This window comes from Sminthopsis crassicaudata, chromosome 4, assembly GCF_048593235.1.
Source record: "Sminthopsis crassicaudata isolate SCR6 chromosome 4, ASM4859323v1, whole genome shotgun sequence".
In the NCBI taxonomy this organism is placed as follows: Eukaryota; Metazoa; Chordata; class Mammalia; order Dasyuromorphia; family Dasyuridae; genus Sminthopsis; species Sminthopsis crassicaudata.
In genome coordinates, this window is record NC_133620.1 from 108,922,456 (window position 1) to 108,943,391 (window position 20,936).

The following is a 20,936-nucleotide window of genomic DNA, read 5'->3' on the forward strand; positions in this document are numbered from 1 at the left end:
ATATAATAATAATAAAAATATATATTTATTATTGTTATTTATATGTGTACATCTTGTCCAGTTTTGCTTTTGCTCATCTTGTTTTTCCTTGTGGTATATCTTCAGAATCCCCTCTTATTGGACTCAGCAGGACCTTTTGTCGGTACCAGCCATTTGGCATTTAAGAATATGCTTGTCGGTATCATTATTTTACCTTTTTTTTTCTTTTTCCTTTAGGAATGTCTTAGGCCCATGGTGTTGTCTTTGTATGGTGATTGTAAAGTCTTGAAGATCAAGGTTCATGTCTCATATTTCTTTGTATCATTCATAATATTATGCATATAGACATTCATTAGATACTTGTTGACTAAATGACTATTATTTCAGTTGGCTTAATTTAATTGCCCGACGGTAGCTGGCACTAGTCTTCTCCAAACTTAGTATTTATATAACCATTCTTTGTTCGGAAGACTAGTTTTTTCTTCCCTCTCCCCCCAAAATATGGTGTTATTTCTCTGCTTCTTATTTCTGCTACCCTATTCTTATCCATGCTCTGTCTCTTCCTCTTCCACTCCCTTTATTCCCCTTTCCCCCCACTTTTGCCATTACACAATCTATTCCAGGTGATATTTGCTTGATAATAGTAGAACATTAGAACAAGTTAGAAGCTTGCTTATATTAGAATATTGTGCATTTAAATTATTGAGAGTTGTTAGTGAGTATTGTTATTCACAAAAATAATTCTTCTTAATTTATAGGCATTACCAAGTAAAATTCTAAATTAAAGGTACATATCCAGATTCTAGGTAGTACCTAATATATGACCCAATGAGTAGCATTTAATAGGTTAGAATATAAGACCATAATTTGAAAGGAATTCATGTAAAGGATAGGAGATGTGATTACATGATGTTTAAGAATGCTTCTTACTCTTAGGTTATAAATTTCTGGTCAGGCATTATTTAATGATTCATTGAATAAAATACCATTAATCTCCTGACAGAGTAACCTCCCATGGGTGAATTTGTTTTGCTTGACTCTGCATATGTATTAAGAGGAATTGTTTTTCTTTTCTCTTTCTCTTTTCCCCCAACAAAGTGGGGTTGGGAGGGAGAGAAAATGCCTTTATTTTAACTAAAAATAGAGAGGTGCTATAGATATGGAATGTTATATACACTTTCATATAAGCATAGAAAAATTGAGGGGTGCTATAGATGTGGAATATTGCATAAGCTTTTAGATGACTGTTGTGTTAGTTTTGTTTATTTTGATAACAAGGGACTTCTCACAGTGATTAATAAGCTATAAATGTTTATAATATAAAAACAAAACATCAATAAAACAAAAAAAATAAACTATTGAATATGGTCTTTGATTGATTAATCAGTCCATCATTATACATTCTATGAAAAAGAAGAAAAATCCTGTTTAAAACTGATTTTAAAAAAATTAACCCTGAAAGTTTAAAAAAAAAAAACAGAAAACCAAACATCCTAGTGCAGAGGACCGCAGATACTGGGGGAATTCTGGGTAAGTTATAAGATCCATCAGCCCAGAAGGAACCTGCTGACAATATCTGCTTTGGCAACTCATCTCCTTTTGGTGTTCTCCCCCTTCCTGAGAAGTCACGGAGGCCGTGACCACCTGTGTTCTACTTGGAGCAAGGGATACTTACAGTAAAGAAAGGCATTTATATATCAATAGCAGGGTGCTTATAGTTAGCACTTGCACAGTATGCTGTGGTGATATAATGGTTCTCTAGTTGGCACATACTTAGTGTGCTGTAATGATGTAATCATTCCAAGGTATTTAAGGACTGAATGGTCTTATACTTTACCCAGAGTTCCTCCATTATCTGCGGCCCTTTACATACTGGGCAATGTATCTAAAATATTTTAAAAATTGTAATGCATCTTTAGTGGTCTCAAAACAAACATTTGTTTGCACAGGGTTATGTTTTGGGCTAGTAGGACTAGGGTGCCTATTCAAAATTTAACCACATATTTTCTGGTTGTTTTTTGAAAATTCTGTTCAGTGATATTTAATCTTAATAGAGGAAATATTAATATTTCTTTTCTTTTTTAAAAAATTAATCCTTCTGTAGGTTTTACTTGTAATGGACACAAGAACACAACAGACATTCATTTTAAAAGTAAGTAAAATTATTGTGTTTTGTTGGATTAAAAAATCGAAAGGAAGAAATACTTCAGAAAGAAAAGGCTTTATTTTTAATATTCTGAATATTTTGTGTACTTTTATTTTCTGCATTTGTTTTCCCTTTTGTAGTTTATGTTTAATAACCATCCTCCAGATAACTAGATGTTGTCTGTACCTAATTTTATGTGACAGTAGGGCACAAAGTCACCCATTTGAAAGGAACCTCGAAGGGCCATCAAATCCAACCTGTATCTAAACAAGAATCCTCTACAGTTTTCCCACCAAGTAGCCATGCTAAGGTTTCTCAGAGATCTCCACTTGGCATAAAAGGATCCTGCTAATTCTTGAGATAGTTTTCCTACCCTAATTGTTGGGAAATGTTTCCAAACATCAAGTCTACATTTGCCTCCTTGCAGCTTTTATACATAACTCCAAATTCTGCCACAGAATAAATCTTTCTTCTACCATGTGACAATCCTTTAAATGTTGAAGACACTTATGCCTCTTCTATTTGTTTTCTTTGATCTTCCAAGATTCCTCATCTAGCATGTTACCATTTTGATTTGATTGATTGAGTTTAATCAATGTCTTTTATAAATTGTGAAAATCAGAAACAAATATAATACTCCTGATGTGCTATGAAACAGGAATAGTATAGAGGCCCTGTTTCTCCTTGTCTGAGACAACACGCAACTGATAGTTGCTTAAATGTTTTTGGGTTGCCATAGCCTACTGTTGAATCATCTTGCCATTGCTCACTTGTGAATGGGACTGACTGGGTGAAGTTTTCTCAGGCCTGAGTCTAGGCATAAGTCACGTGATACATATTCCCAGAAATCTTTAAAGCTGGAAAATCAGGCTTTGGCCGCAGGTGGCAGGAAGTTACATGACCTCTAGGCCTAGAGGTCTCCAAAGTTACATTATTTGAACCCAGGTCTTCCTGGCTTTGAAACTGCCTCTCCTGTTGATGAGAATCATACAAAATTTAATTTGTGATCATGATTATAATTCTTAAGGGCCCAAATATGCTGTGGTTTAAATTGTTCCTATAATAAATTATATATAGAAACATGATGGAAGAAATGACAGACATGAAAAATTATAAGAAATGTAAGAAGATATATGAAATGATGTAGAATGAAGAAAGCAAAGGAACAATATATGCATTGACTACAATCATGAATTAAAAGATAATAATAAATTAATGCCATATACTTAGAAAAGGAGCTAAAAGAAGTACAAGGATAGTGTGGTTAAAAATGTTACAGTCACTATGAATCTTTGAGGGTGGGATTAACAGACTAGCAGAAATTTAGAATCACTTAAAAAATCTTGTATGCTCCTTTTTTGTTTTTTTTGTATGTGTGTGTATATATATATATTTATATGTGTTTGAGTATGAGCACATTTTATTGCAATGAAAGCTAAAACAAATTTATATATTTTCAAAATCTTTCCTGTAGTTATTTGGGAGCTTGTTATCTATAGCTCTGACCCTCAGTTCTTTTTTTTTTTTTTTTATGCCAACACTGTAAATTCAATTTTTATTATATTTTTACCTGAATTTATAACCAAAGGCAGGTTAAGAAAACCTTCCATTTGTAATTTAGAAGTGGTATTTGAAATGGATTGTGACAATACATCTCTAAAAATATATTTCATTTAAGCATTTCCATTGCATCTAGAAATTGAATAGATTAACTTTTTATTTCCTTTTCCAACTACTTTCCATTTGGCTTATCAGTATAGCAGGTCATACTGACAAATACTGAAACATTTATTTTGGGGGGGAAAACAACAACATGATTTGCTTATTGCTGAAGGTTTCTCAAGCAGTTTTTATTCAGGATGTGTGACCTTCTGAAAATGGACACACCTTCTTCTTTAGAAAACACTTAATTGTTCCCTTGAAGGATGCTTATTGATTCTGCAAATAATAGAATTTGAAATTCACCAGCTTGGTCTGGGAGTGCCTCTTTTGTCTCTAGAATTTGGATTGATGTAACAATGCCTTTTGTTTTAAATATACATATATAAATGTATACATAAAATAAAATTTAAGAAAAGGTCATAGGGAAATAACTCAGAGTGTCATCCTGATGACTTAGTTTGAGAGAGACTCTAATAAAAACACTGACCCACGTAATTGATTTTAATGGCAGCTTTGTGCCATCTTCTGTTCTCTGGATTCATGCCAGATGCCATCAGCAGAGCCTCCAGGGACCGAGGGGCATAGAGCAGCAGATGAGTGGTTTCTCTGAAGCCTAGAGTAACTCGGATAGATTAGTTTGGTTGATAAACACAGAGCACAGCAGGCTCGAAAGGCAGCTGAGGGTACAACTGACCTTTTTGTTCTCTGTCAGGGTCTAAGGAAAAGCAGTGACTACAGCAGGAGCAGAAAGACCATCATCCCCCGCTGTGTGCCCAACATGGTGTGTCTGCACAAGTACATCATCTCTGAGGAGTCTGTATTTCTGGTTCTGCAGCATGCAGAAGGTTGGTCTCTGGTTTAAATTGTTTGCACAGTAAAGAATATCAACTTTTTAGCTTCCCATTCACACTAATATGAATGTCCCCCTCACATTGATCTTACCTACCAGTTGTGTTGCTTTTCTTATAGCATAGAAATAGAAGAGATCTTGCCTTTCATTGAGGGGAATATTAAAAAGGGATGAAAAACCCAGAAGAACAAGAGCATCTTGTTCAAACTATAGTAATGGTCTTTTAAAAAAAAAAAGTACTTTACTTCTTAACTTTCTACAGAAACAAATAGAGCCAAAGAAAAACATTAAGTAAATATTAAGAGAACCAGTTTTGATTTTTGGCATTTTATTCTGTTCTCTCATCTTTGCCAAGAAGACATATTAATGTTAGGTGGCTAAAATGAAAAGTATCCCCCAAAGAATTAATTAATTACCTCCTGTTTTAAAAGGCAAGGATATTTGCCTAACACTTGACATTACCTAGTTATTTTAATCTGGATTTTTATTAAAACAGCCCGTGGCGTCACATATGGATTCAAAGCAGAAACACATTGTTTTGCCTTCTAACTATGAAATTTCAGCTTTTAGTAGAGGGAACAGGTGGCAAGTAAAAAAAAAAAATTATGTTTTGATTTTTTTTTTTTTTTTTTTTTGCCCTTTAACACCATAGTATAAATAATTATTCTGGTTTTTTTTTTTTTGGGGGGGGGTGTAAATGAATATGGAAAAAAATTTAAATTCAGCTAGTAAATATTTATTCTTGAGAAGTTTTCTTAAAATAGCCAAAGGATACCCTAATAGTTTCTAATCTTGTGTGGTGGTTTTTTCCTTATTTATCTTATTGGGAATAAAAAGTTTTGGGGCTTTTCTAATAGGTATAACATTTTAAATAAGATACATTTTTTTTTTCAATGATGGATTAATACTGCAATGAGATTTCTTGTGATAACCAATGCAAGATTTTTGATAGGGGTAATAAACTATTAATATTGTTTATTATGAAGTGTAACACAGGATAACTGCAGATGGAGGAAAGACCTCCATATGCAGTATTAATAGTAAATTCAGAAGGGGCTCCATGGTCTCTTAGGTATTAAGAGAGTTAATTGCGTGTGTGAATTGGATAACTAATTCACCTTTGTTCAGACATTATAGACAGCTTTTATCTGAGAATACCAGTGCATTACAGTCATTATTGAATTAGAGGTCATGTCATCTGATAGCAAAATACAGCCACCTCTGGTGTGGAACAAAATAACTTGCATAATGGTAATCCATAATAATTTAGAACAAGGTCACCAAGATGAATGTAATTATAGTCAATCTTCCATTACCTATTTGTGGATTATTCACTTTGTGGATTATTTGTGGAAAATACATACAAATATACACACACACACACACACACACACACACACACACACATACATATATTTATGTATCTGTGTATATATGTATGTATATGGGTATATGTGTGTTTTACTAATACATTTTGTTTTTTATATTCATTAAATTATAATATACTCCCTTACCTTCTTAACCCCTTTCTTGTAACTAACTAAAATAGGAAAAATTTGACTGATACTGTTACTCTATCTGATTGTACATGCAACTTTGTGGACCTACATGCCACCAGGGAAATGTGTTCTATCATTTTTTCCCTTTGAACAAAGATTGGTTATTAAAATTAATCTGAATTTGGTTACCATTTTATTGCTATTTTAACTTACATCATTGAAGTTATTGTGTATATTGTTCTCTGGGCTCTAATTTCTTTGCCATGCTTTAGTTCATACAAATCTTTCTAAGTTTCTCTGAATTCCTTATATACATTATTGCACGTGGTGCGATAATATAGTATTATAGTTTGTTCAGTCCTCAATTGATGGGCTTCCATGTAGTTTGAAGTTTTTTTGCTATCCATGGCAAATATCTACTCCTGGTTTCTTTTGGCCACTCTCATAACCTACTCTGCCTCCATCCCACCCCCATCCCAGCCTTTGTCCCATTATTGAATAACTTTTAAAACTTACATTTTATGGAAGGGCCCAAGCTGGCCTGCTTTAATTATCTTTTGGTTCTGGTCCTGATTTTCTCTAGACCTAAAAATCCATGTTATCTTTCTCCATTAGAATGGAAATTTTAAAATTGTGTTTTTCTCTCTCCTTGTTTTTATCTGGAATACTGTTCCTTCCCCTCTTTGTGTCTTCCCTCCTTTCTTTCTTCCTCCCTTCCTTCCTCTGTCCTTCCCTCCCTTCCTCCCTCTGTCCCTCCCTCCCTTCCTTCCTTCTTTTCTTCCTTCTTCCTTACCTCCTTCTCTCCCTCCCATTCACATATAATGTATCTGGTACCCAAATAGAGATGACTTTGAGATTAATATTATTTTGCATTATCTTTATCATTCTTTTTTTCCATTCATTTAATGAAAAAAAAAATTAATTCTGTTGTGCCCAAGTTTAAAACTAGACTATGCTTTATTTCTTCCAGCATTCCCTATACTCTTTCATCCCTGGGTTCATTGCTCACCCTGTTTCATCTGCCTAGAATATCTTCCGATATTGCTTCACCTGTTGAATTCTTATATCTTTCAAAATTTCATTTTTATTATTATGAAGTTGACAAATATCAGCAAACATGCATAGACAGGGTCTATTATTGTGTTATGAAATATTTTATGTTATCTGTATCTACTTTTGTGCATTATCTTCTCACGAGAATATAAATTCTATTAGGGAAAACTAGCTAAATAGTGTGTCTTTCCTAATGCCTTACATAGGCCTTAGTATACACAAGGTACTTAATAACTTAATGATCTTGATAATAATAACTCACCTTTAAATGGTGTTTTAAGGCTTACAAAATCAGTTTCTTGTAATACTTTTATGACCTTGGTAGTGTTCAGGTTTGAATTGTAAATCTCTGAAGTACCTCCTATCTATTCATTTATATTCAAAGATGGTATCATAATGTAATGATATCATATTGGTAAAAAGATTAATATGATACAATAGCTAGCATTTGTATAGTGTGTCTAAACACTTTACAAATATCTTCTCATTTTATTCTCACAACAATTCTTGAGAGTTAGGTGCTATTATTAATCTCGGTGTTAGGGTTGAGGAAACATCTTATGTGACTTGTCCAGGTCACACAATTAAGTTTCTGAGACTATATTTGAACTCAGATGTTTCTGACTCCAAGTCTATTGCTCTAACCATTTTACAAACTAGCTGTCTATTTATAGGATTTATATTTTAAGATAATATTTCATTAGCATTATTTTACTTATATCAAATACTCTTGTTTCAATATTTTATTCTGAACTTAAAACACAAAAAAGCCAAACCCAAAAGCAGAACCCCAAAAGATTTTATATGAAGCTATGAATCTCTATTTTGAAAATAATACTCAATATATATGTATGTATATATGTATTTTAATGTTACTATAAAATTTATTCTGCTTGTCTGTGCCTTCCTTGTCTACCCTCACCTTCCAGCAGTTCTCAACCCTTCTCTTAACACACACACACACACACACACACACACACACACACACACACACACACACACACACACACTCTCTCTCTCTCTCTCTCTCTCTCTCTCTCTATCCAGTTGGAGAACTGTAAGTGGTAGTTAGACACACACACACCCATTCCAAGGCAGAAAAAGTTTGTAACACATGAGTATAATTAAGCAAAATGTATACAAATGTATACAAAAATTTATGTCTCATTCTGCTCAAGCTCCATTACATCGCTGTTATGAATTGAGTGACCTGCATCATCCTAGATCCTCTAGAGACATTGTTGGTCATTGGATTGATCAGAGTGCTTGCATGTTTCAAAATTACATATTTTTAAATTACTCAAAATTATTTCTCAAATATAGTTATATAAATTGCTGGTTTTGCTTTATCATATTCTGCATCAGTTTGTGTTACCTAAGATTTTTTGAAATAATCTTATTTGCCATTTTTTACAATGTAATAAAATTCTATTAAAATCATATATCACATTTGTAAGGCTTTTTCTAATAGATAAATATCCTATTAAATAGATTCTGTTTTTCTCCCATTCTCCTTCTAAGGTACTCCACCACAATGTGGGGAGGTATCTATTATATATTTTAAAGTTCTTTGAGTTTTTTTTTTTAATAATAATAGCTTTTTATTTTTCCAAATACATTCAGAAATAGTTTTCAACATTCACCCTTCTAAAACCTTATGTTCCCAAATTTTCTCCCTCCTTCCCCCCTCTCCTAGACAGCAAATAATCCAATATAGGTTAAACATGTGTAATTCTTCTAAACATATTTCCACAAATATCATGCTGCACGAGAAAAATCAGCTCAAAAGGGGAAAACAAGAGAAATAAAGAAAAAAACCAAGTAAGCAAACAACAACAAAGATGAAAATACTATGCTGTGATCCACATTCAATCTCCATAAGCTTTTTCTGTATGCAGATGGCTCTTTACATCACAAGTCTCTTGGAAATTGCCTTGAATCATTTCATTGTTGAAAAAAATCAAATTCATCACAGTTGATCATCACATAATCTTGCTGTGTATGATGTTCTTGCTGTGTACACTTCACTTAGCATCAGTTCATGTAAGTTTTTCCAGGCTTTTCTGAAATCAGGCTGCTCATTATTTTTTAAGAACAATAATATTCTGTTACATTCATATACTATAACTATTCAGTTGTTGGGCATCTACTCAGTTTTTAGTTTCTAGCCACTACAAAAAGGGCTGCTACAAACATTTTTGCACATGTGGATCCTTTTCCCTCTTTCATGATCTCTTTGGGATACAGGCCCAGAAGAGACATTACTAGATCACAGTTTGATAGCCCTTTGGGCATAGTTCCAAATTGGGATCCATTCATTTTTGCTGCCTCAGGACAAATAGCCTTGGCAAGCTTTCTGTGTCTCTTACCCATTTCTTCTTCTACTAGTAGGTTGTAATCTTTTTGGATTATTCCTATGTGATAGTTTTACTGATTGCTTTTTTTTTTTTTTTTTTTTTTCTCTATTGCCTGTAGCTTCTGGCTGTTTTAAAAAAAATATATTTTGGGGTAGAAGAAAACACTTTATGGTTTATTATTGAGTTTCTTCATCATCATTTGGTATGGTGAAAATTTCAGGTTTTTTCTCAGTAGATATTTGGGATCTGGGTTTTCTGCCTGCCATTCAGGCATTTGTCTCGTCTAGCCATATATTATGCTTTAAAATGTTTATTATTTCTCTTTTGAGAATTTACATTTATTCATAATTGTCTCATATTAGGTTCAAAGAATCACAGAATTTAAGACATATAAGAGCCCTCAAAGATCACTTCATACAATCCATGCTTGAAGAAAAATCCCTTCTACAAAATCTTTTAACTGGGGTTACCTAGCTATTACTTGAGGACCTATTCCATCCTGAATAACCAATTCTATATTTGAATATGCCTAACTGCTAAGAAATATTTTTATCAAACTAAGTCTGCCTCTTTTACCTTTAACCCCTTGTGTTCCATTATACCTTTTGCAATCAAACAGAACATATCTATCTTTCTTCCACTTGAAAGCCATTCAAATTCTTTAAGACAGTTTTCATAGCAACCCTGAATCTTCTTTTTTTCAAGGCCAAATAACCTAGGTTTTTGAAGTATTCCTCCTGTGGCTTCTTATCTCCAGGCTTCTCATTATCCTGCTTTTCTCTACTCTAGCTTGCTTTTTCCTAAACATGATACTAGAAATGACCTGACCAGAGCAATGTATAGCTGAACTATTTTGTTTCTTGTTCTGAATAATGTGCCATTTTAAAAAAAAGTTTAAATTAATTTTATAATTATAACATTTTCTTTGACAGTACATATGCATAGGTAATTTTTTACAGCATTATCCCTTGTACTCCCTTCTGTTCCGAATTTTCCCCTCCTTCCCTCCACCCCCTCCCCTAGATGGCAGGCATTCCCATACATATTAAATATGTTATAGCATATCCTAGGTACAATATATATGTTCAGAACTGAATTTTGTTGTTGTTGTTGCAAAGGAAGAATTGGATTTTGAAGGTAAAAATAACATGGGAAGAAAAACAAAAAATGCAAACAGTTGACACTCATTTCCCAATGTTCCTTCTCTGGGTGTTGCTGATTCTATCCATCAGTGATCAATTGGAATTGGATTAGCTCTTCTCTATGTTGAAGATATCCACTTCCATCAGAATACATCCTCATACAGTATTGTTGTTGAAGTGTATAGTGATCTTCTGGTTCTGCTCTTTTCACTCAGCATCAGTTGATGTAAGTCTCTCCAAGCCTCTTTGTATTCATCCTGCTGGTCATTTCTTACAGAACAGTAATATTCCATAACATTCATATACCATAATTTACCCAACCATTCTCCAATCGATGGTCATCCGTTCATTTTCCAATTTCTAGCCACTACAAAAAAGCTGCCACAAACATTTTGTAATGTACCATTTTTAATGCACACTGAAATGTTATTATACAATTTGCTCATAGATCACTCATGTAGAGTTGTAAGAAGACATCTAGTGCAACCCTATCATTTTAGAGATGATGAATTGAAACCCAGAGAGGTTTTGACTTATCAAAAGGTAAAAAAAGCAGCATAGTTGGCATTTGAATACTGGTTCTCAGGCTCTGAATCATATCATAATCACTTATGTTGAGTTTGTAATCCACAAAATCTCCTAATTGGTCTTCATATCAGTTGTACAATAACAATGCCTCCTTTGTTTTATAGTTATGAATTTGATTTTTGAAATTCTGTATAGAACTTTACATTTTTTATGTTAAATTTTGTCATAATTTATTTGACACATCATTCTAGCCTGTGAAATCTTCCTGGATCTGAGTTAGATCTGTGTCCTGGATCTGCCATGTTAGTCATCTCCTCAAAGATTTGTATCATCTGCAGATTAAAAACAAATCACATTTTATTGATGCCTATTCTTTATGTCACAATCATAAGCTTTTGTCCAAATCTTTCATTTTGAAAGGAAAAACAATGCTAGAAACATGATGAATATACTTAAACTTACATAGAATATTCTTTCCTCTATCTTACATGGAATATGTAATATGTCATGTAATGGGCCATAAAAGTTAAGGTAAGTTTCATTATTAGTTTTTGGTTCTGCTTACTTTACTGAATCAGTTTATATAAATCTTTCTATGTTTTTTCTGAAATATTCATATAAGTAATTTCTTACTGTGAAAATCATATACATAGTTTTTTCATGTTCCCTAATCAGTCAGCATTCACTTCATTTAAAATTCTTTGTTGTCACAAAGTGTGCTGTTATAAATATTTGGCAGTATTTTAGTTCTTTGTTCTTGTCATTGGCTTCCTTTGGATATATATCTATTAGCAGATTAACTGCAGAATTTACCATGGCATTTCTAGATTCTCCCTTTGCCACTATTACTTTTCAGTTCCTCAGTTTACTCGTTTCCCATGATCTTTTCCTTCTGCCTACTTTTATGTTTATAAATTCTGAAGTTCCCTCATTTTTTCCACAATCTTTCCTTTTTTTACTCTTTCCTTTGCCTTGTAACTCCTAAGCATGTTCTTCATCATCCCTTCCCTCTACCCTTTAGTTCTTTTCCAGGCTATTGCTCCTTCAATGGCTGCCCCCTCTTCTTTTTCTTATCTTAGCTCCTTGATGAGCTTGTGCGACTCTACACTACCTTCTGTATTTTCTTCCTTACCTTCTTATCCTTTTGCTGATCATGCCTTGCCAACGTTCCTCTTAAATCACTTTCATCATCAGCTGCCTTTGTTCAAGTGCTGCTGGAAAAAATCATCAACCATGCTGCTTGGCTCTGCTAAAAATTTGTGTTACATAATTTCAATTGGACCTTCCCTAATTGATTCACTATCCCACTTACCATATTTGCTTTTCCAAATGTTTTTAATTGCTCCTCAAATCTTATCTAGCACCTCCCCATTCCACCCTTTCAGTTGAGAACTTTACCTTATAATTTACTGAAAAAAATTGAAGCTAACTAGAGCTCCCTTTTCTTTTCACCTGCTCTTCTTAAATCCCTCAGATATTTTCCCCCACTATGTCTTCTTTGACCTCTTTCTTTCTCATGAAGGAATGGTTCTGCTCTTTGCCAAGAAAAACTATTTTTTGTGCACCTTTGATCCAATTTTAGCATCTTCAGCATGTTGCCCCACTATCATTTCTACTTTTTCACTGATTTTCATTCTTTCCCTGACTACTGCCTGCTTATGTGCTGCCTGTAAACATGGCCATGTTCTTGGTTGTCACTTGATTTGTTTGTCCCCATTAGCTGTTGTCTTATGTCTTTGCTCTCCTTTGTTGCGAAACTCTTTGACAAGGCTCTCTACACTCATACCATCACTTCTCTCCTCTCTCTTTTAAAGTCTCTGTAAACTGGCTTCTGATTTTATTCAGTGAAACTGGTTTTTCCAAAGTTGCCAGTGATCTATTAATTGCCAAATGTAATGGGTGTTCTTTTTGCTTAATCTTCAACTCTTCCTCATTTTCCTTTGCTCTTCATCCATTTGCATCATCACCAGCTAGCCATGGTCTCTGAATACTGTCCTGTTCTACATTATTTTACTTGGTGTTCTCATCAGCTACCCTAGATTCCCTGCTTGGTTCAGATCCTCCTACTTCACTCCTGGATTGTTTCAGTAACCTGTTTGTTTCAAATCTCTTTGCACACCAGTCTGTCCTTAGACCAGTTGCTTAAGTGTTCTTCCCAGTGTGTGAATCTGATCACATCCTTGCTCTACTCAATAAACTCTACTTTCAATTTCCTCCAGAATCAAACTGCTGTTTGGCTTTTAAAGCCTATTACAACCTGATTCCTCACTACCTCCCCAATTCTGTTTCACTTTACAATCTTTCATGAAGTCTACCATCCAGGGACACCAGCCTGCTTGCTATTTCCCTATGTTTCATCTTCTTACATGGCTTTTTACTTTCTATCCCCCTTGATGAAGGAGAGCATTCATCTCTGCCTCCTGGCTTCCTGTAAGTCTCAACACAAATCTTTCTGCAAGAGTCTCTTTCTGGACGCCCTCAGTGCTAGTGCCTTCCCTTTGAGATTGTCTCCATTTTACTTGTATATATGTTGCTGTTTCATAGTTGCTTGCATATTATCTCCATGTGAGAATGTGACTTCCTTGAAGTAGGGACTTTTTTTTTTTTTATCTTTTATCCCTGGTGCTTAGCATAGTGCCTGATATACAGTAAATGCCTAATAAATTTTTATTGACTGGTTTATTTTAGTACCTGGAAAAAATATCAAAATGTCACAAGGCCTAGAAAGGATTTCTGAGGCACTCCAATGGAAACCACTCTCCAAACTGACATTGTCTCACCAATAGCTATTTTTTTAGTCCCATAATTCAACCAATTCCAAATCCACCTACTTGTATTGTTATTGATTTCATAGCTCTCGTATTCATAAGAGCAGTGTGAGAAATCTTGTCAAATATTTTGTTGGTATAGAAGTATAATTTGTTTACGTCTTCCTCTGGTCTGCAGTTTAGTTACCTTTTCATGAAAAAGCATTGAGGATATTCTGACATGATTTGTTTTTGATGAAACTCTGCTGTCTTTCAGTGATCATTATTTTCTTTTTAAATGCTATATGCCATTTCCTTTATAACGTATTCTAGAATTCTACCAAGAATAAAAGTTAAAATCACTATTCTATGCTTTGTAAATTCAACTTGTTTTTTGAAAAAATTGGGACAAAATTTTTGTCCTTTCAATCTGGAGTATTTCTCCTATTCTCTACTCTTCCACATCATGAACAGCAGCTCAAAAACCACTTCTTCCAGTTCTTTTAGTACTCTGTATATAGTTTGTCCAGGCCTGGTGACTTCAAATTCACTGAGGGAAGCCAGGTACTGCTGGTCCATGTCCTTTATATCTCTTAAATTTTCACTTCCTATTAATCAGCGTTGTTCTGGACTTCAGTTTCAAGAGATTTCAAAAGCAAAATAGGATTTGAGAGGTTTCATCCTTTTACTGTCTTTTGATATTTCCATCCACCTCATGTTATGATTTTTTCATTTAAAATTATATAAAGTGATATTCTTTCCAGTGAAAATTTTCTCTTTTTATATTAATATGGTAGTATGAAATAACTGAATCTTAGATTCAGGAAATCTTCCTTGATTTGAAACCTAACTTTGATTCTTATTAGTTGTGTGACCATGAGCAAGATAGTTATCATCTAGGAACCTCTGATTCATCATCTATAACATGTAAATTAATAATATTTGTACTATCCATCTTACTACACCTTTGTGGCAAGGTAAATTGAGGTACAGGCCTCTGGGCAAAATCAGTTAATTAACACTGATGCGTAAACTATTAACAAAGCAGATTAAACTGGCAATCTCAGTAAAGCCAGTGACCAGTGACCCAAATGAGAAGGAGGGGACACAACAAAGAAGGGGTTTTGGGAGACATTATGATTGGTTATACCAAGAAAGGTGGGTTGGCATTCAGGTGAGCCTAATCATGCCCCTCTCTGACAATGAAAGAATGTTAATTGTTTTATGAGACCCATATGCATCTTGTAATCTTTGCTAGAGGATCAAAACTACCAGTCTAGCTGTCTCCTTGGAAGAGATTAAAAACTCCCTTAATTTCACAAGGACAGGCTAGGACAGATGGCGTATCTTTTGGGGATGGTGCCAAGTTAATTTGTGAGGTCCAAAGAAAACAAACAGCTATCCTGGAAGTATTCTAGGGGCTACCAGTATAAGAGATAACAAGTTTTTTTTTTTTTTTTTTTTTTTTTTAATTATAACTTTACTTTATTTATTTAATATTTTTTCCTTTACATTCAAAACTAAAAAAATTTACATTTATTAAAAAAAATTTTTTTGAGTTGTAGGTTTTCTCCTTTATCCCTCCCCATAATTAAGAATCCACTTGTGAAGTTACGTAAAAATATTTCTATAAAAGTCAAGTTGTGGAGGAAAAAATCATGGATCTCCCACCCTAATGAAAATAAAAACCTTCCAGAAAAATTAAGTTAAAAAAAAGAGAAAGAGAATGCTTCAGTCTGTATTCAGACACAATCAGTTCCTTCTCTGGGTATGGATAGGATTTTTCATCACAAGTCTTTCAGAGTAGTAGTGGATGATTGTACTATTGAAAATAGCAAAGTTATTCACAGCTGGTCATCCCAGAACATCACTATTATTTTGTATATAGTACATTTTGCTTTATTTAAGTTCATGGAGGACTTCTAGGTTTGCTTATTTGTTTGTTTTCCTGAGAGAATCCTTCTCATCTATAATAATATTTCATCATAAACACAGACCACAGTTTATTGAGTCATTCCCCAATTGATTGCATCCCCTTAATTTTCAATTATTTTGTCCTGAAAAGAGAATTGCTATGAATATTTTTTTGGTACATTTTCCTTTCTCCCTCCTCCCAAATCTTTTTGGTATTCATGCCAAGTAGTGGAGTTGTTAGGTCAAAGGATATGCATAGATTTATAGCCCTTTGGGTACAGATCATATCTTTTGATCATTTATCAATTGGGGGATGGCTCTTTTATTTATTTATTTTTTATTTTATTTATTTTTTTTTATAAATTTAACTCAGTTCCCTCTATGTTTGAGAAATGAGGCCTTATCACAGAAACTTGCTTTGAAATTCTTTTTGCAATTACTATTGCTAACTGTATTTCCCCCCATTTATTCTCTCTTTCCTTTTACCCTATCTTTCCTCAAAGGTTTTGCTACTTAGCACTCACTCCCCAAATATGCCCTCTCTCTTGTCATCCTTCCCCCTTCCCATATTCCATTCCCCTACGATTTTCCTGCAGAATAAGATGGATTTCATTACCCCTATTGAGAACGTATGTTATTTCCTCTTTGAGACAATTCTCTCTAAGGTTCACGCTCTCACTTTCTCTTCCCTCTCTTCCCTTCCACTGTAAAAAAAAAAAAATAAATAAAAATAAAGAAAAAAAATTTTTTTTTGCCTTTTCCTTTATAATGCAGTCTAGAATTTTTTTTTTTTTGCCCCTTTTTTATGGCAGATAATTTGCACCATTGTACTTCTCCCTTTCTCTTTCTCTCAGTACATTCCCCTCTCACCCCTTAATTTCATCATTTTTTGAAAAGATATTCTCCCTTCATATTCAACTCACACCTGTGCCCTCTGTCTAACTGCTATAATAAGAAGAAATTTCTAATGAGTTATAAGTATCATCCTCCCATATAAGAATGTAAACAGATAAACCTTATTAAATCCTTTGTGATATCACTTTCCTAATTACATCCTTATTCTCTCTAGAGTCCTGAATTTGAAAATCAAATTTTCCATTTAGCTCTGGTCTTTTTATCACAAATGTTTGGAAATTCTTATTTTCATTGAATGATCACCTTTTCCTCTGAAGAATTATATTCAATTTGCTGAATAAATAGGTGATTCCTAGTTATAATCGTACCTCCATTGCTCTTCGGAATATTGCATTCTAATTCCTTTAATGTAGAAGCTGCTAAATCTTCTAGTATCCTGACTGTGGCTCCATTATACTTGAATTGTTTCTTTATGGATGCTTACAGTATTTTCTCCTTGGCCTGGGAGTTTCGGGATTTAGCTATAATATTCCTGGGAGTCTTCATTTTGGGATCTCTTTCAGAAGGTGACCAGTGTATCATTACAATTTCTATTTTACCTCCAGTTTTAGAATATCAGGACAGTTTTCCTTAATAATTTCTTGAAAGATGATGGATATTCAGACTCTGTTTTTGATCATGACTTCAAGATAGACCAATAATTTTTAAATGATCTTTCCTGGATCTATCCAGGTCAGTTGTTTTTCCAATGAAATATTTCAAATTTTTTTCTATTTTTTCATTTTTTTGGTTTTGCTTTATTGTATCTGATTTCTCATAAAGTCATTACCTTCCACTTGCTCAATTCTATTTTTAATTAAAGCTTTTTATTTTCAAAACATGTGCATAATGTTCAACATTCACCCTTGCAAAACCTTGTGTTCCATATTTTTTCCTTCCTTTTTCCCCATTCCTTCTCTTAGATGGTAAGTAATCCAATATATGTTAAACATGTACAATTCTTCTTTACATATTTCCACAATTATCATGCTGCACAAGAAAAATCAGATCAAAAAGGGAAAAAAAAATGAGAAAGAAAACAAAATGCAAGCAAACAACAAAAAAAAGAGTGAAAATACTATATTGTGATCCACGTTCAGTCCCCACAATCCTATCTCTGGGTGCAGATGACTCTCTCCTTCATAAAATCATTAGAACTGGCCTGAATCACCTTGATGTTGCAAAGAGACACATCCATCAGAATTGATCTTCATATAATCTTCCTGTTGTCGTGTACAATGTTCTCCTGGTCCTGCTCACTTTACTCAGCATCAGTTCATGTAAGTCTCTCCAGGCCTCTCTGAAATCATCCTGTTGGTTGTTTTTTACAGAACAATAATATTCCATAACATTGGTTCAGTCATTCTCCAAATGATGAGAATCCTCTCCGTTTCCAGTTTCTTGCCACTACAAATAGGGCTGCCACAAACATTTTTACACATGTGGCTCCTTTCCTTCCTTTATGATCTCTTTGACATACAGGCCCAATAAAGATCTTGATGGATTAAAGGATATGCAAAGTCTCAGTTCTGTTTTTTAAGTAATTATTTTCCTCAGTGAGCTTTGCATCTCCTTTTGCAATTGGCCAGGTTTGCTTTTTAAGACATTCTTCTCCTCCTTAGCTTTTTGCATTTCCTTTTGTATCACTTTCAGTTCTTTTCCTAATTTTTCCTTTTTCCTTTGCCTTTCTTAATTTGCTCTCTTACTTCATTATCAGAATCCCTTTTAAGCTCTTCCATGGCCTGAGCCCAATTCTTGCTTTTCTTGGTGACCTTGGATGTAGGAGCTTTGACTTTTTTTTTTTTTTTTTTTTGTCATTTTCTAGGTGTGTGTTTTGATTTTCCTTGTCCCCATAATAACTTTAAATGATAAGAAACTTTTTTTGTTGTTTGGTCATTTCCCTAACCTTTTAACTCTTTGTTAAAGTAAAGCTTTGTTTCCTGGGTGAAGAGTACATTGTCCCAAGCTTCAGGGTTTTATGCAAATGTTTTCAGAAATCCTTCTAGGGACCTGATGGGAAGCTTTTTTTTTTTTTTTTTTTTGCCTTGGACTTGGTCTCCCTCACTGTAGCTGTAAGATCTAGAGGGCTAAAACAACAGAATTTTGTTTTGTTGTTGCTCTGGACCCAGGAATGGAGCTGGGACTGCCCTGATATAGCCTGCACTGGGACTACACGCCGACTCCCACAGACTTCTACTCCATTGCCACAGACCCTCTCCACTGACCTTCCAAGTCCTCTCTGGTGTTCTTGGATCGAGAGGTCTGGAAGCCTCCAGCACAGCTGCTGATTCAGAGGTCCCACCTTACTGACACTGGAATAGGGCTGGGACTAGGACTAGAGCTGGGGCTACAGCTGCACTGTCACAGCTTGTGCTGGAATTACGTGCTAGGCTCCCACCTTGGTTCGACAGCCCTTTTCTGCTGACCTTCCAAGCCTTCTTTGGTGTTTCTGAGCTGACAATACTGGAAGCCACTAGTATTGCTACTGATTCAGAGGTCTCACTGGGGTCCAATCCGGATCCAGGACTAGGTCTGAGGCTGGGGCCGTGCTGGCATTGCCTGTGCTGGGATTGTGTTCTGGACTCCCACTCTGGTTTCACAGACTTTTTCTGCTGAACTTCTAGGTCCATTTTGGTGTCTCTGGGCTGAAAGGTCTGGAGGACACATTACTGCCGCTGATTCAGATATCAAGCTGGGGCTGGACCTAGGCTGGGTCTGGGACTGCACTAGCATGGCCTGCACCAAACTGCACATTGGATTTCCACCCTGGTGGCAGAGATCTTTGTTGCTGATCCTCTAAAGTTGCCTTCAGCTGGAAAATGTTCTACTCCATCTTTTGGATGTTCTGACACTCTAAAATTTCTTTAGAGTCATTATTTAGAGAAATTTGGAGTGGTTTGGGAGAGAAGCTGGGTGAGTTCCTGCCTTTACTCTGCCCTCTTGGCTCTGTCCCCCTCTCCCCCTAAATTATAATTTTAAATTAACTTAGAGGGACAGGTGAATTCCTGAGTTCAACTCAAGAACATAGAAAGGTGACTTAAACAGATATAGAATCAATTGCAATATGAAATCAATACAACATAATCATTATAGTAGAAATCAATACAGTAAAAACTCAAGGTAATAATAATTTGATCTCATAGGCTTGCTGTGAAGCAGGTATTATGTAAGTCTCATAAAGTAGGATATAAATGGGAGTTTTTATTTTACAAACTTTCAAAAATATAAATATAAATAATATATATTATATGTAAAAATACAAATACAAATAAATAAAATAAATACAAATATATAAATAATTTTATATATCCTAGACCTTTAGATTTGGAGAGCAAAACAGGCCCTTCCAAGGAAATATGTCATATCAATCAGAATCAAAACACTAACAGTCTGTTTCAAGGGAAAAGCATTGAGAAATCCTTAAGAGGACACACACATACACATGAATTCAGAAATAAACTCAAGCAATGGAAAACAATTTAGATTATTCACCTTTGTTAGTGATGAGATGATCATTGTTCCAACAGAAGTGTTATAATATATGTATTATGACTAAAGACCCAATCCCATCTAATAAGTCAAATGTTTATTCATTCATTATTTTATAACCAAAAGAAAGAATTGCTTACTGTGATACATAAAAAGATAGAAATTTTCAGTTATTTCATCTTAGAGAGGTATTACTTCTTACTCATTTGGTCATGTACGATTTCATAAAAGAAGGCCAAAGAATATAGAGCTAGAAGGTCCTTTTAGAAATCATATGTGAAATTCAGACTCTTTATTTTAAGAATGAGGAAACCAAGGCCCCAAATTTCATAGATATCAAGAAACATTGCCAGGTTTTCAAAAACAGATTTAAAGGACTCACTGTGGTGCAGTAGGTTGAGTGCTGGGCCAAGAACCTGAAAAACCTGGGGTTGAATCTTGCTTTTGACATTTTTTAGTTGTGTAACTCTGGGCAAGCAAGTTTATACCTCCCAGTCTCTAGTTCCTGTGCCTATGAAAAAGCCCATTTTAAGTCTTGGATACATTGGGAAACACTTGTTTTTCCATTGCTTTCAGAGGAAGACAGCTTCAATATAGCTCCTCCCGGAGACTTCAGATTTGTTCCTTTTCTTAATGTGTGTGAAATTTTCCATGGCTATTAGGAGAAAAGCACTGG

General features: G+C 34.5%; 1 protein-coding gene across 2 annotated transcripts in view; it reads left to right on the forward strand.

The window, feature by feature from the left end:
• RPS6KC1 (ribosomal protein S6 kinase C1) overlaps positions 1–20,936 on the forward strand; it is a 208,648-nt gene that overhangs the window by 136,979 nt on the left and 50,733 nt on the right. Inside the window, exons 10-12 of one of the 2 annotated variants that reach the window (XM_074309136.1) lie at positions 217–276; positions 2,084–2,131; positions 4,500–4,632. In XM_074309136.1, coding sequence (XP_074165237.1) covers positions 217–276; positions 2,084–2,131; positions 4,500–4,632 — 241 coding nt within the window. The remainder of the gene's footprint in view (positions 1–216; positions 277–2,083; positions 2,132–4,499; positions 4,633–20,936) is intronic. The other variant, XM_074309138.1, reaches the window with a different exon arrangement.